General features: G+C 36.5%; 1 protein-coding gene across 1 annotated transcript; it reads left to right on the top strand.

Moving 5' to 3' along the window:
- Positions 1-6,686: 6,686 nt before the first annotated feature.
- Positions 6,687-13,141, top strand: LOC107768445 (uncharacterized). The gene is made up of 5 exons (XM_016587573.2): positions 6,687-7,175; positions 7,813-7,973; positions 8,243-8,273; positions 11,466-11,571; positions 12,375-13,141. Exons 1-5 carry the CDS (start codon positions 6,858-6,860, stop codon positions 12,485-12,487), a joined length of 729 nt encoding a protein of 242 aa, XP_016443059.2. The 5' UTR covers positions 6,687-6,857; the 3' UTR covers positions 12,488-13,141.
- Positions 13,142-16,024: the final 2,883 nt, after the last annotated feature.

Raw genomic sequence — 16,024 nt, 5'->3', positions numbered from 1 at the left:
TTCTTCCATTCGAGAATCACTCTAAAGATCTTCCTTCCTTCCCTGTTTTCAAGCGTATCAATTTTACAGAGACCTACATTCTGTAAATCACGGCATTCTCTCCCAAAAAATTCTCAAAAGGAGCTCCAGATTTCATTCAAAAATCGATAAATTTCACTGTAGAAGCAATAATTTTCTTTCGTGATTTCTCTGTAGATACAGCTTTGATGAAAGAACTACGAACTACAATCAAAATCAATCAAGGAATTAGTGAGTTTTGACCTAATCTCATCTACTTCAATGGTAAATTTATCAATTTTTATTCAGTATAGTGGCCGATGGAATGTTGACAATAGTTTTGTAGATTACAATGCCGATGTTGTAATAGTTACTCCAAATATAAGTTTTGAAGATTTTGTAGACGTGATTTCGAAATAACTTATGATAGATACTTCATTAGATGTTATTGAAATCAAATACACTGTCTAAAACGGTTCTTCACCAATAGTGATACACAATAATATGGGTGTATTTGTATATTGAGTTGAAAAAAAGCTCGAAATTTACAATGTATTCCCTTTGTATAACATCGAGAGAAAAGGATATGGATATGATCTGCTACAATTCAAATTTTGTTATGATTTCCTCAGAGTGTGCACAAAGCTCAGTTATACAGGAGAGATACAATGGCGATACAATTAATATGATTGAGTTTGGGGATGGAGAAGACTGGCAGGATACAAAATATGATAAAAATACAATAATAACTGTCCCTCAACACATAGATGTAGAAGAAGGTCAAATTTATAAAGACAAGGCTACAATAGTCAAAGTCATGAAGCACTTGGCAGTAAATGAAAAATTCCAGTTTAAGGTGCATAGATCAAGTGAAAGCAGGTATCCGAATATTTAATGTATAATTATGTATCTCAATGTATATCGTAGTTGATGTTAGAAGCATAATTATGCAGAAAATAAGTTGTTGCTTGTAAGTCTGTGGTTGTACACTTTTAAGTTATGGTTGTCACCGTGTAGTACTGTATAGTCATTATATTTTTTCATCTAGTATTGTTGATAGCAGTGTGTATCACTATATATCATTATATTTCATGTCGCTCTATTTATTGATGGAAAAGTTCATATCCTTGTTGTAGGTACTGCCGAGTGTGCATCAACAACAACTGCAATTGGTGTTTTAAGTTTTCGAGCCTAAAAAAAGCAAAACTTTTCAAGGTCAAAAATTTTAGCCAATTGCACTCATGCCCGATGAAAGACAGATCTTACGCACAAAGTCAAGCTACTGCAAAACTCATCGGTAGTCTTATGATAGATAAGTATAAAGACCCAAAAATAATATACACTTTTAATGATATAATTGGAGACATGAACAAGCAGTATGGTCTTCAAATGACATATATGCAAGTATGGAGATCGAAGGAATATGCAGTTCAACTACTGAGAGGGAACCCGAGCGAATCATATGAAAAACTACCAAGCTACTTTTATATGCTGGTTCTTACAAATCCTATGTTGGTGGTAAGTTTGAAACAATAGAGGAAGGCTTGTTCATGTATGCTTCTGTTGTACTATATCTGTCTATAAAAGGATGGCAGTATTGAAAATCGATTGTTATTGTAGATGAAACTTTTATTAAATCGACATACAGAGGAACATTATTGATAGCATCCACACAAGATCCAGCAGGTAAAAATAAGAATAATAATGTAAAAATATATATATTATTCATGTATATACTCACATACATACATTGGAACATTATTGATAGCATCCACACAAGATACTCAAATATGTTTATATGATTCAATTTATTAGGTAGTATCCTATCACTCGCATATGCCATAGTAGATTCAGAGAATAATGCTTCCTGGGAGTGGTTTTTCGCGAGGTTCAAGGATGCATTTAGGGAAAGGGAGGTAATGTGCATAGTCTCGGACAGGCATGAAGGCATTGAAAATGCAACGGCAACATTGTATCCACAAGTATCTCACTGTGTCTGCATATGGCATCTATGGAATCATCTATGGAATAATGTAAAAAAAATTATAAAAGAACCATTTGCAGCTCAAAGACATATTCTTTGCTATGGCCAAAGCATACACAGTTGAGAGGTTTGATTACCACATGGCAGAGGTAGAGAGAATTGATAAGAGGGTCAAAGATTACTTAATCAATGTTGGGTATGAAATATGCTCCAGAGCACATTCCACTATCAACAGAACATTGACAATGATCTCAAACATTGCGGAGTCGATCAATGCAGCGCTCAAGGCTGCTAGGGAACTCCCAGTACTGCCTTTGTTGGAGTACATAAGGCAATTGATCGGACGATGGAACGTTACAAATCAAAAGAATGTAATAGAGTCATTTACTGATCTTGGAAAAAAATATGATACAATGCTGATGGACAATCTCGAATTGTCACATCGGATGAAAGTATGACTAGAATCTGTAGATACTTGTGCATATAATATGTAATCGTGTCGAATTCACGGATCTGTTATATCTTAAATCCTTTATGTGATTTTGTTAAACTAGTGTCCACCTGCACGGCACATGGAAACCAAATTGACTAAAGCTAACGTTTTCTATTAATCATTGTTTGCACAAAGGCAATATTATAGTGTTCAAGTAATTGAGGGTCTTATCTCTGTTATCCGAGACGTCAGGTTTTCTGTTTCTTTTGGTTTACCTTTATTCTCTGTTTCTTCTGGGGCATGCAATAAATTAGTCATTATGTAAGCAAATTGTTCAACTTTTAGGCGACCACCAGCATGTATATAAGGCTTTCAATTTAATGTAGCATCTATGCCTACCCCACTACTGAAATATTGGTTAGTTTGACATGATACTAAGCTATTTTGAATCTTGTAGGCTCTCCAGTATATGTGTTTTGAGGGCATATGCTTTGTCACCACTAATGGTAGTTGATAAATTTTGTAGGTGACCCCTTCGACGAGTTACTTATATTCAGTACTTGACAAGGGTAAGCAGAGAATGGTCCATATTTCGTTCATCAATCGATTTCTCAACTAAGACCGGGGTTGAATGAGGAGATAAACTCATCGATCTAGTTTCTCTTCTCATGTTGCTCGATTTCTCAATTGAAACCGACTTTGAATAAGGTGATGAACTCATCGAACGAGTTTGTCTTGTCATATTGCTCTCTTTCAAAATTAAAACTATGTTCAATGAGAAAATATAAAAAAAAATTATACGAACAAAAGGTTACAAAAATTTGTGAAGAAGTTATACAAAACTCAACCAAAACTAACAAAATCATCTATAACAGATACCTGCGATGAACTCTAACTAAACAATTCAGTAGCAAAAGCCTAAAAAAAAAGCAACATCGCTTCTTTAAAAATACATGCAGTCCGAAAAAATATACAAAATAAGAGATTTTCTACTCCAAATTGCCCGGAATCAGACGAAAATAACTGCAAATGTATCGTGTTTTGTCGTCAATTTCGGCAATTTTGGTTCAATTTAGGAAAAAATCGCATATAAAGAGAGAGAGAGAGAGTGTGTGTGAGAGAGAGAGGGAGTGAAAACTTAGAGAAGAGAACGATGTCTGTATTACAAAAATAACGGATACAAAAAAACTAATATTAATTGAAACTATTTGGGCCCAAGATGACATTTGGGCATTTTTTAGCAAATATTTTGTTTTGGGCTATTTTTGGTTGGGAAAGTTTATAGAGTGACAGTTTGGGTAATTTTCCCTTTTTATTCTTCTTCTCTTATTCCTCTTTGGAATAATTTCTCTACTATAAATAGATATCTTTTTTTCTCTTACGTTTTTTCTTCTTTTCTTAGTCTAGTATTACTCTTTGGAATAACATGGCTAATTACCAGATCAAGCAATTTTTCATAAGGTATGATTTTTTTCTTTTGTTATATACTAATATAATATGATTTCCAGTTTATAGTTTTATTTATAATTTTTTTAGCGTGCATGCATATAATATAGTGGACATAATGCTTACTTAGGCTGTTTTTTCCTCAAGAATAGATAATGCTTTTCATATATGTAACTTGTAAGGACATATGTCTATACTAATATTATTGCCTTTGTATACCTATAATTTTATATTGGCTAAATGTTTTAACATATATTACTTTATATTTTACACTTTAATAAAATAAAAACAAAAATAAAAATTAATTAAATTCATTTATAGTACATATTTTTAAAATTTCTTTTTTAAATAATATTAATTTATAATGGAGGTGGAGCACGATGGTTCCTGTATACAAGAACATGGGTGATATCCAAAATTGTAATAACTATCGGGGTATCAAGCTGCTTAGCCATACTATGAAAGTGTGGGAGATAGTGGTAGAGCTAAGGTTGAGGAGAAGTGTGTCTATTTCTGAGAACCAGTTTGGGTTTATGCCGGGGCGTTCGACTACAGAAGCCATCCACCTTGTTAGGATATTGATGGAGCAGTATAGGGAGAGAAAGAAGGAACTTGCATATAGTGTTCATCGACTTGGAAAATACGTACGAAAAAGTTGTGAGGGAGGTTTTTGTGAAGATGTTTGGAGGCTAAAGGTGTACCTGTTGACTACGTTAGGTTGATTAAGGACATATATGATAGAGCAAAGACCCGAATGAGGACGACGGATGGGGACTCAGACCATTTTTCGGTGATGATAGGGTTGCATCAGGGGTCGACACTCAACCCTTTTTTGTTTGTTCTGGGGATGGATGTACTGACGCGCCACATCCAAGGGGAAGTGCCGTGGTACATGCTATTTGCAGATGATATTATATTGATTGACGAGACACGAGATGGTGTAAATGCGCAATTAGAGGTATAGAGGCAGACATTGTAATCTAAAGGTTTCAAGTTGAGCAGGACCAAGACAGAATACCTGGAGTGTAAGTTTAGTGGCAAGACTCAAGGAGGGGAAGGGGAGGTGAGGCTGGACTCGCAGGTCATCCCTAGGAGAAGGAGTTTTAAGTACCTTGGGTCTATTATTTAGGGGGATGGGGAGATTGATGAAGATGTCACACATCGTATTAGGGCGGAATGAATGATATGGAGACTCGCTTTCGGTGTTTTGTGTGACAAGAAGGTGCCACCGAAACTTAAGGGTAAGTTCTACATAGTGGTAGTCAGACCAACGATGTTGTATGTGGCTGAGTGTTGGCTAGTCAATATTGCTCATGTCCAAAAGATGAAGGTAGCAGAGATGAGGATGTTGAGATGGATGTGCGGGCACACTAGGTTAGATAGGATCAGAAATGAGGTTATTCGCGACAAGGCGGGTGTGGCCCCTATTGAGGACAAGATGCGGGAAGCGCGACTTAGGTGGTTTGGTCATGTGAGGAGGAGGAGCACAGACGCCCCGGTGATGAGGTGTGAGAGGTTGACATTGTAGGGCCTACAGAGAGGTAGATGTATCCCAAAGAAGAGTTGGGGAGAGGTGATTAGGCAAGACATGGCTCAACTTTAGCTGACCGAGGACATGACCCCTGATAGGAAGGTATGGAGGTCGAAGATTATGGTAGTAGAGTAGGTAGTCTAGAGTGTGCATAACAGAAGTATTCGCACGTATTCTCGCTTTCTATTGGTAGTAGGTTTTTATGATTAACCGTTGTTTTCTTTCATTGTTGATCACTTTACTATCTAGTTATTTTATTATGCTTTTATATGGGTTCTTGGTACTGTCCCTTCTTGTCTATATTTTCATTAATGTGGTGCTTATACTTTCCTAAGCCGATGGTCTATTGAAAACAACCTCTCTATCCTCACAAGGTAGGGGTAAGGTCTGCATACACACTATCCTCCCCGGACCCCACAGTGTGGTATATTACTCGGTATGTTATTGTTGTTGTTAAATAATATTAATTGTAAACTAAACTTTTAATGTCATTTTTCTAAATTTGACACTCAAAAGAAATTTTTGAAAAAATTGGCCAAACATAATTTACTTATCAAATATTACAAAAAACACTTCTCAAATAAATTGGTCAAACGCAAACTACTAATCTCCAAAAATAATTTTTGGAAAAATACTTTTGAACAAAAATACTTTTTCGCCTCTGAAAGCGTCCTTCCTTCTCAATGCCCAGACATTCATTCAATGCATTCTTTTCGATCTTGTACCCTATGTAGGCTTGCAAAGCATAGGCGTCACAAGCGGTACGCTGAACACCAACCCAATCTCGACGAAAAAAAGGAAAAATAACTATTGATAGCTTGGCCGACGAGCTCTAAATATATGTAGCATTATAGTAATTAAAAGATATTGTAAGTATTAAATATGTAGTACCAAATTATTAAATACAAGACTATGCATGGCATAAGTTATAATCATATAGGTGAAAAGTAGTTAGTTTGTTTTTAAAAATTTGAGGCATATAATGGGGTCAATTCAATGTGTAAAACGTACAGAATATTCATTGTGTGCAAAAAAGGATTTTTTTTTCAAGAAAAACAAAAGGCAAATGAGTTCTCTTAAACAAAACTTATTTGCCTTCGCATTTGTATCAGTTCTTAATTCGTATCACTGTTCAAATTACTTATTATCAATCTATAATACAAAAAAGATTTCATCAAAACACCTACATTTGATTTGTTAATATGAAAATTTTAAAAGGGACTTTTCATTCGCCAATAAACATTTTGAATAATATTTTTTAGAATATTTATGGTTTTCAAAAATCATATTTTTCATAACATATTTTCGTCTACCAAATTGATCCATCTTTCCTTATTTTTCTTCGGAACACTTCAGAAATTGGGACGGCGAGGAAGAGAGGAAAAAACTTTAAACTTTGTCCAGTGTGCGATATAGAAATCGCAAATTAGGAGTAGCGCAACAATCATCTGACTCCACTGTCTATCATGCTTTCAATAGCTAGACGAGTTCAAAGATCCCATCCTTGCCTCCAATTCATTGGGCTTCAACTCCGTTCTGCTCATGCCGACGGCGCTTCATCCTCACCGCGGCGGCGGCGCTCCAAGTTTTCGCCGTCAGCAATGTTGAAGAAAGTCGACGAGAAGTCGGAATGGTGGGTGGTCGACGGCGAGATGCACGAAATTGGTGAAAATGTACCACCCAGAGAGCGATTCGTAATACCAAGAGAGAATATCCCCAATAAGCGTCGTAAGCAACTTCGCGACCAGTTCATGCGCCGCACTCGCCTCGTTCTCAAAGAATCTGTTAGTTCGTCTATCAACTTCCCTCTACTTTTTGCTAGAGTTTAATTTGAGAATTGCTTCTCAGGAACATATCTGCTCTTTATGTTTTCTGCTAGTCCATTTTTAAGCTAACATGCTCCTCTAGAGTAACCCTAAAGTGTCAATGCTAACTTGAGCCTCCTAGATCATTTCACGTTCTTGCACTTGCAGGTCTTCCTAGGGAAAATGTAGGCCAATATATTAATTAAGAGAGGATCGTTACAGATTTTACTGCCCCACTATCGTAATGTCTCAAAGAAAGATTTTGTTTTTCTTTTTAAAGTTCCTTTTCTTGGCTCATATTAAAGTGAATAGTCTTTCTATGTCATGTCACAAACCCTTAATGGAATTGTTAATGTAAATTATTACTCCTGTCATAGCATACTGATTTTCTTATGGGCACATACTATACTGAAGTACTGCTTCATCGGACTGCTGCGACTATCCTCTTTCCTTATTCTTTATTTTATGAACATTGTTTGGCTTGGATATTAGCCAGTGTCCCCTGAAAATTTGTTAGAAATTCTGATGTTTGCAGGTCTTGTCCCTTTTTTTCTTTTCAAATTTTCGGGTTACTTCTATTGTTCATTTTGATTTTGAATAAGTTTGTTAATTGAAGGAGCATGAACCATGGTGCAAAAGATATATGGAATTGTATAACGAGATGAGAGAGAACTGGGAGAGGCTATATTGGGATGAGGGTTATTCCAAAAAGCTTGCTCAAGATCATGCAAACTATGATTCTGCTGAGGATGATGATGAAGATTTCTCTCCATACAGGTTGGTTTATTTCCTCCTCTTTGCATTCCTTTATCCTATACACAATGTTAGTATTAGTTTTGACCGATAAAAAAAAAATGTTAATATTAGTTTTGGAATTTGGGAGGACATTAACTGGTTCACGGTGATGAGTAAATACTGTAAACACTACAATTTTCAGCTATTTTTCCCTTCTTAAGTCTGTCATTTAATCTAATTTAATGTTGTAAAGCAGTGTGGCATATTGAGCTGTTTTGCGTATCTAAATTGCTCTATATTTCTTCTTTCAGGAGAAGTAAACCTAATGCTGCCCACATGAAGGTAACTAGAAAAATCCTCTACTGCATTTCAACACTATACAGCTTTTCTAATAGCTTGTCTTCTCATTTTGTGCCTTTCTGCTTTTCTCCCTACCTTGGAAAGATAAACATATGGTGCTCTTTTGACGGATTCCAGTTTGTTACAACTTGCTGCAAGCTTCGAGATTTAAGCCCCATTGATAGTGCTCCTAACAGAGATGTCCAAAATATTTTGTTGAAGTTACAATCCTTGTTCTAACTTCTAAGTTCATGCTAAACATTAGATTTTCAGAGTCTTAAATGACTGATGATTTGTTTTTTTTTTTGTTCTATTTATGTCCATTGAGATTGGAAATTCTTAACCAAACGATTGTTCTCATATGTTGGGTCACCTATCACTGATAGTTGAAGATGCCCGTGAGTTACGGCTGAAATTAATCTTCTGCAAACACAAAGATGCATGCTCCTAAAACGCACGTCTCTATACTGTTGAGAGGATGCTCATATTACAACAACAACAACAAACCCAGTATAATCCCACAAGTGGTGTTTAGGGAGGGTAGTGTGTACGCAGACCTTACCCCCCTACCTTGAGGGTAGAGAGGATGTTTCCGATAGATCCCTGACTCAAGGAAAGATGAAAAGAAAGCAGTAGCAACAACCAGTAACAACAACAAGATAATAAAGAAAACAAAGCGAAAGGAACAACATGTAGTAATAGAGATCTAACAATAATAGAATACAAGACTAACTACTAATACTACTGGTATGGGGAAGAAACACTCTTGACTTTCTACTAGCCTTTTACCCTAATTCTCGACCTCCACACGTTCCTATCAAGGGTCATGTCCTTAGTAAGTTGAAGCAACGCCAAATCTTGCCTAATCACCTCTCCCCTGTACTTCTTTGGCCTATCTCTACCTTTTTTCAGACCCACAAAGCCCCATCTCTCACGCCTCCTCCCTGGGGCATCTGTGCTTCTCCTCTTCACATGCTTATATTCATGACATGATTATATCTGTTTCTGTTAGTGGAGATGAACTGTACACAAGTGATCCATCTAGATGGGAGCTACAAGTTTTGTAGTGTCTAGGTTTCTTGAAACATGAAAATGATTGTAAGGTTAAATTTACTTACATATAAATAGACCAATTTTTGTACATCGAGGTTGTTAAAAACTTAACCCTGCTGATGCTCCAGGCTTTCCCTACATCCATGTAGGCTCTCAGTTGGAACCACTATACATTTGTCCAATTATTGCCAACTTAGTCCACTGCCCAAAGTCGAGCACCACCTCCCTACCATCCCATACTTATACTTTTAATCGGTCACCACTGATAAACCCTTGTTGTCCTCGTAATGTATGATATTAGCTCATTTGCCCTCTCTCGATGATGGCTATCAGGATGATTAGGTTCCAAACCACTTTCTTTGTACTAGCCACCATCACTAGGGCTAGGCTACATGAATCTTCTATACTCTTTTCGCTTTATTTGGTTTATTTCATGCCAATACTAAATAAAGTTCCCTAAATCTTACACTTATCCTTAGACGGACATTTAGTTTAATCCTAACTAGTTAGTATCACATATATTCATCCATTGCTTCCTTTGTATATTTACATTTTTGAAGACAACCTCCATGTGCATTTTAATTTATTTCATCCCTTTTTTTCAATCATCATATAGTCACGCTTATGAATCGGTGCATCTGAAAGTTTACGTCGGACACAATCAAACCATCTCAGGCTAGTTTCTCTCACATGGGTGAACACTACTTTTTCTGCCACATCAGCATTTAAGGGGGAATTAAATTCAGTTGGAACAAAAATAGGGGGGAGGAGGTAAGAGGTCGCCCATCAAGTTTGAGTGTGTAAATGACTTTTCTGGACTACTTTAGGGGGGGCAACTTATGTATTTTCCCATTTTCCTATTCTCTTGAAGACGGAATTTAGCTAGCTATATGAATTGTTTGTATTAGGCTCTACAATCTCATTTAATTTTACTCCACTTTCATTCTTCTTATAAAGGCTAAATTCGTAGTGCATATATTTGTTCTTATACTTTTCTAAAATCCTTATTCTCTAAAGTAATTCAACATAGTTCTAACTTGTGCTAGTTTCATCGAGCATGCAACATGGATCCTCATCCTGCATATTATTGATTAGCTCATCTATAGTTAGGGTAAACAAGTCCAGACTCAAGTTAGATTTTTGGTGTAAAGTAATAGTTATTGGGAACTCCTCTATATCTCATCTAGCTGTGACTGCTCATATGTGCCTTTATTTTATAGCATCTATATGTTTGATGTTAATTCCTTTCTTCTCAAACACTAACCAAGTAGACACACTAAATAAATACACATCATTTACAACAACAACAACAACGACCCAGTAAAATCCCACTAGTGGGGTCTGGAGAGGGTAGTGTGTACGCAGACCTTACCCCTACCCCGAGGGAGTAGTAAATAAATACACATACATGCACACAAATATCCCAAGGAAACACCTTTGAAATAATTCGTGTCCCCCTGATTATGTTATAGATATTGAAACGGCCCCTTTTCCATGCTTTAGAAATTGCCTATTCCTTGTTCCCTTATCATTGTACTTTAAGCTGATATCTCAGCCCATCATGCTTAAGAGCTGAACAATGCTAGTATTTGGAACTTTAAGTCATTGGAAATAATACTTTTGTGGATGATCGCCATTCACATAACTATCTGGATTAAGTTCTTAAACTTCCTTTCATATTGTCCAATTGCCACATGAAAAACATTTTATCCTTGAATAGTAGTGATCTGCAAACTGACGTCGTATTATAAGTATTATTGTATGATATGAAGGTGGCTAAGCTCCTTATGCATTTATGCTTTGGCTTGTGTTAGTTTGTTTTCAGTTGATTTTTTCCCTACATCAAACAGTGGAATAGCTAAAAAATGATCTTTCTTTCATTCAGATTTCCTAGACCTTATTCTTGTACACTAGCATGTTGTGTTCTTTATTTTTGGAGTGATGTGTTTAGATTCTAAAATAGCTAAGTTGCTAGGTAATTTTTTTGAGCCGCATGGCTGCGCTCCTTTACTTTTTCTTCTCATATTTCAATTTTCTTCATTTTTCGTGTTGTTTCTTTTTTCTTTTTAAAGTGTTAGCTCATGCATAATTTGTGCCTTTGCTCGATAATTGCACTTCCACTGCACTTTCATTTAATTGCAGGAACAAGGAGGTACGGGGAGAAATAGGCAAGATGATAACTGGGAAAAGGTTAGCCTAGTCCGTGATAAATTTGAGTATGACAGAGAGAGAAGATTGAGAGAAAAAGGTTAGTCCAGCATTCTTCTCTGGATACACTATATTTGTTTTAACTTGTTTGCTTCTAACCTTTGGCCTAGACGTCAAAGAAGTTGGAACATCTAACAGGAAAAAAGTTGAAAATATTCATTTAGTGAGAGAGCTCACATGGAGCATATCCTCTATTTGCATGTTTGTTCTTATATTCAATTGACGTACTTAATCCTGTTATTGTACTATTTAGTTTTTTAGTGGAAACTATGTAGACATCAATTCTGAATCTACCTGCTGGCAGGGAATACGAGTATTCCTTCTCCCTTCTATTTGGTTTCAATTATCTCCTGTTAGTACAAGTTGACAACAATATATATTTTTTGTTAAATTTTAGGCTAGTTTGGTGGTTCTTTTCATTTATTTTTTCTAACTTCTCACCCTCTTTTTTTCTCATACCCTTTCTTCTTTTCACTTCTTTTTAGTTGACTTGGGCTGCTGGGAGGGGAAATTTTTTTGGACATGTTCCCTAACCACTATCTCCTTGTATATTGTAATTTCCTAGTTTTTTCCTCAAGTGGTGTGGTGGCCATTGTTTTGAGTATCTACCGATTAGTATCGGCTTCTTTTGTATCAACTCCCTGCTCTGCTTGAGTAATACAGGGGTTTGTTGTTTGTTTGCCATTTCTATTTATTACCGGCACTCTCTTCATTACATGGGAAGAAGCCTCCATGTTCAGGACAGATTTATGTACGAACACTAAGGGATCGAATCTAGTGAGCTAGTTGACTTACTGCACTTTCTATGTTCTGATCTTTTATTTTCTGGTGGACAATTTGCAGCATTTGCACCTATGAGTGAAGCAAACAACAATGGCATGGACTATTCAACTCCCAAGTACCAGGCCTTTGACACTCGGAGATACATCTCTGACAGCGAGAGTGACATTGACTGACTGAAAGACTCACATTTCAGAAACTAGCATCAATGGTCTCTTTTGTTTGCGAACAATTTTCACATGGCACAGATGATAACGTGGGAACAGGCAAGGGCAATGTCGAAAATGTACGATAGATTTCTTGGAGTCACCTGCATGAGCTCAATTCAGATATCCAGGAAGAAATGTGCTTAGTGCGCTTTGCAAATTTCGGAAGCAGACTTCTCCACTCTGTAACTTCTCTACTGCGCTACACTATCTATGGAAAGCTGAGATTTCTTCAAGCATGTTTTGTTAAGAATGGTAGATTGGGACTGTAAATACACGGTAACTCCAACTGAGTGATAATGGTTATGCTGCTGACACAATCTCTTTTTGTGTTTAGCAAAACCTCTTTGAACTTACTTCTAGTACTTCATGTTGGTAGTTGAATTAAGCAAAGCACAAAAGACTGATCAGGAAGGGATACCTTGCAGTTGTTGGGAATAGTAATTATATCTTTAAAGACTATAGTCATTAATCAGGAAAGGCGGACCTGATACGCCCACAGTGTGAGTTGAAAGGCCTATGGTGCCTCTAGATGTCCCTCATTTATTTGTTTGAGCATGTGCAAGAATTGTAGAAGCTGTGCACTATGCAGAGATCCGTATACAGGCATGAGCTATATCTCAATCTTTATGATGCTCAATATTGCTTTAATGCGGATCCTTTGTATCCTTTTCATAAGACAGATTTTACAAGCATCAAATAGAGAAGACAATTGAGATGGGGGTATCTTGTTGATTTATTCTGCTGCCTTGAGCAGGGTTTTTCCCCCCAAGGAAAAATCCCTGAGTACTCGATAAACACTGTTGCAGATTTGAAATCGTCATAGTTGCTATTCGTATTTTCTTAGATATATGTGTGGCATTCTTGTTCATTCCCTTGAGCAAGCTGCGTAGCTATTCCACTGTAGGTGGTGCATGTATGTAGCTCTATTTCTTATTTCCTCCACTAGTTCAAATTCAACACTGGCAACCTTCGCAACTGGGAAAAGCATAGGCTTTCTCTCTTCGCCGCCCAGGACTTTTTTGGTATTTCTGCAGCACTAGATGATTATTGGCAGCTCATGCCAGAAGAATGACATATCCGGTCTGGTCTTTTTTAAGGATCTCTAACTTAAACCAGCTTATTTTCCCAATCAAAGCATAGTGATTGGCATGATTTAAATGTTTTAGTTTGCACATCTGAAATTTATGGCTCCCCGAAGGAAGAAAATTAGAAAGAGAACACAAGTTATTACTACGAAAGAGCTATCAATTGGAAACCATACACGCTAAACTATCTTTTTTCACTTGTCATTTGACATTCGTCCTGCAGAATCAGCTTGATAGTTATTACTATGAAAGAGCGATCAATCGGAAACCATACATGCTAAACTATCTTTTTTCACTTTTCATTTGACATTCGTCCTGCAGAATCAGCTTGATAGTTCATAATCTGGGTTGGCCATGAATTTTTGTCAGCAGAAGTTGATAATGAAGCTGAGATGATGTGGGTCGGTCAAGACGCCACTTGAATGAGCATTACGTACATCTTCATTGATGCTTGTATTGCTAGCAGTTCAAGCATTGTTGCTCCCGAATGTTAAGCTATTTTTATCTATTATAAGAGTTCATTTTTCTTTCAAAAGACGTTCCTAAAATGTCTGCCCAAACATGTGCAGAAGCAAACATTGGAGGAACTTCTAAAATAATTGGGTTTTCAAAAAGTTTTTTCCTTGCACCCTTCTTTGCCAATGCATGTGCCACTCTATTCTGCTTCCTAAAGGTGTTGGCCTATACCATTTAGGTATTGGCCAGTAGAAAGCCTTCCATGGTGAAGGAGCCATAAGAAAGTTTTGATACTTTTAGTTTCCAAATCTAGTTGAAGCTCTTTTGATTGTAGGAGGCAAATAGTCAGCAGCATGTTTCTCTTGATTGGGGGATGGTATTGGAATGAAGTTGCTTTGCACCATATCTAAGACCTCTTGATGCAGAGTGTAGACTCCATTAGAGAAGAGAAAACTGACTCTAGTGTTCTCATCACATTTCTAGGAATGCTGCTCAAAGAGGCTTTGGCAAGTAGAACAAGTTTAGATATGTTAAGAACTTAGTTTTCTAACCTGCTACCTTAGTATTCATGTTATCAATGATGAACTTGTTTGTGGCTCTTTTATGGAAGATAGAAAAACTCAGCTATTTCCCAAAAGAATTGCTAGGCTGAACTGACAAACATTCAGAGTAAGACTACATCTCTCTTAAAATTTGCAAAAAAGATAGTAACTTTTAATCTACCAAAGTAGATTTGCTGGCCTGATGCATCATTGAAAGTATTCAAGGTTTGGAGGATAGTATTAAATTTCCTAGCATTTGACCCTAGCAAACAGAGTTAAGTCATCAGCAAAAAAGAGGTGAGAGAGATTAGGGCTTGATCTGCTGATACTGATAGGGAACTAGCTTTTGGAGACTACTTGAGAGTTAATCTTTCTGGATAACCTTTCCATAGGCTGGAGGAGATTGGTCCCCTTGCCTTATCTCTCTAGTGGGTTCAACGAAAGGACTTTTGCCCCAAAAATTTTAATAGAAATATATATATTTTTAGCCACTCCCAACAAAATAAAAGCGGATATATATAGCAATTGCAATTAGTTTTGATCGGCCAATTTTGTATTTTACCCAAAATTTAACGGGGGAAGTGCACAGTTAACCACTAGTTAGAGATGTCTTTACTCTTTAGCCACTGTTTAAAATGTATTTATTTTTTAGTCAGTGCTTAATAATTTTTTACCCGCCCGGACGAACATACCCCTGTGCTAGACATGGGTGCTGTGTAAATATTAAGGACATGGTGTCCTTAACTTCATGAATGTTATGTAAATATTAAGGACAAAGTGTCCTGTATTTGCACTTTCCGTTGTTAAACTTTAGGACATCATGTCCTTAACTTCATATGTGCAGTGTAAATGTTAAGGACATGGCGTACTTAACTTCATGTGTGCAGTGTAAATGTTAAGGACATAATGTCCTTAACTTGTATTTGTACCTTATGTTGTTAAACATTATGACCTCATGTCCTGAACTTTATATGTGCAGTGTAAATGTTAAGGACATGGTGTCCTTAACTTCATGTGTGCAGTGTAAATATTAATGACATAATGTCCTTAACTTTATGAGTGTTGTGTAAATATTAAGGACATGGTGTCCTTAACTTCATGAATGCGATGTAAGTATTAAGGACAAAGTGTCCTGTATTTGCACCTTCCGTTGTTAAACTTTAGGACACCATGTCCTTAACTTCATATGTACAGTGTAAATGTTAAGGACATGGCGTCCTTAACTTTATGTGTGCAGTATAAATGTTAAAGACACCATGTTCTTAGTATTTACACAACACTCATGAAGAAAGGGTAAAAACATCTTTTCATATTAATTTTAATAGAATAGTGGCTATTTTTGTGCAACCTTAAAAATACTGGATAAAAACTAAATACGATGTTAAAAAGTGGCTATCCCACACCATGTCTACAAATTTAAC

The sequence above is a fragment of the Nicotiana tabacum genome, chromosome 19 (assembly GCF_000715075.1).
Source record: "Nicotiana tabacum cultivar K326 chromosome 19, ASM71507v2, whole genome shotgun sequence".
In the NCBI taxonomy this organism is placed as follows: Eukaryota; Viridiplantae; Streptophyta; class Magnoliopsida; order Solanales; family Solanaceae; genus Nicotiana; species Nicotiana tabacum.
The sequence above is the reverse complement of the archived record's forward strand: the minus strand, read 5'-3'. Positions and strand labels throughout refer to the sequence as shown.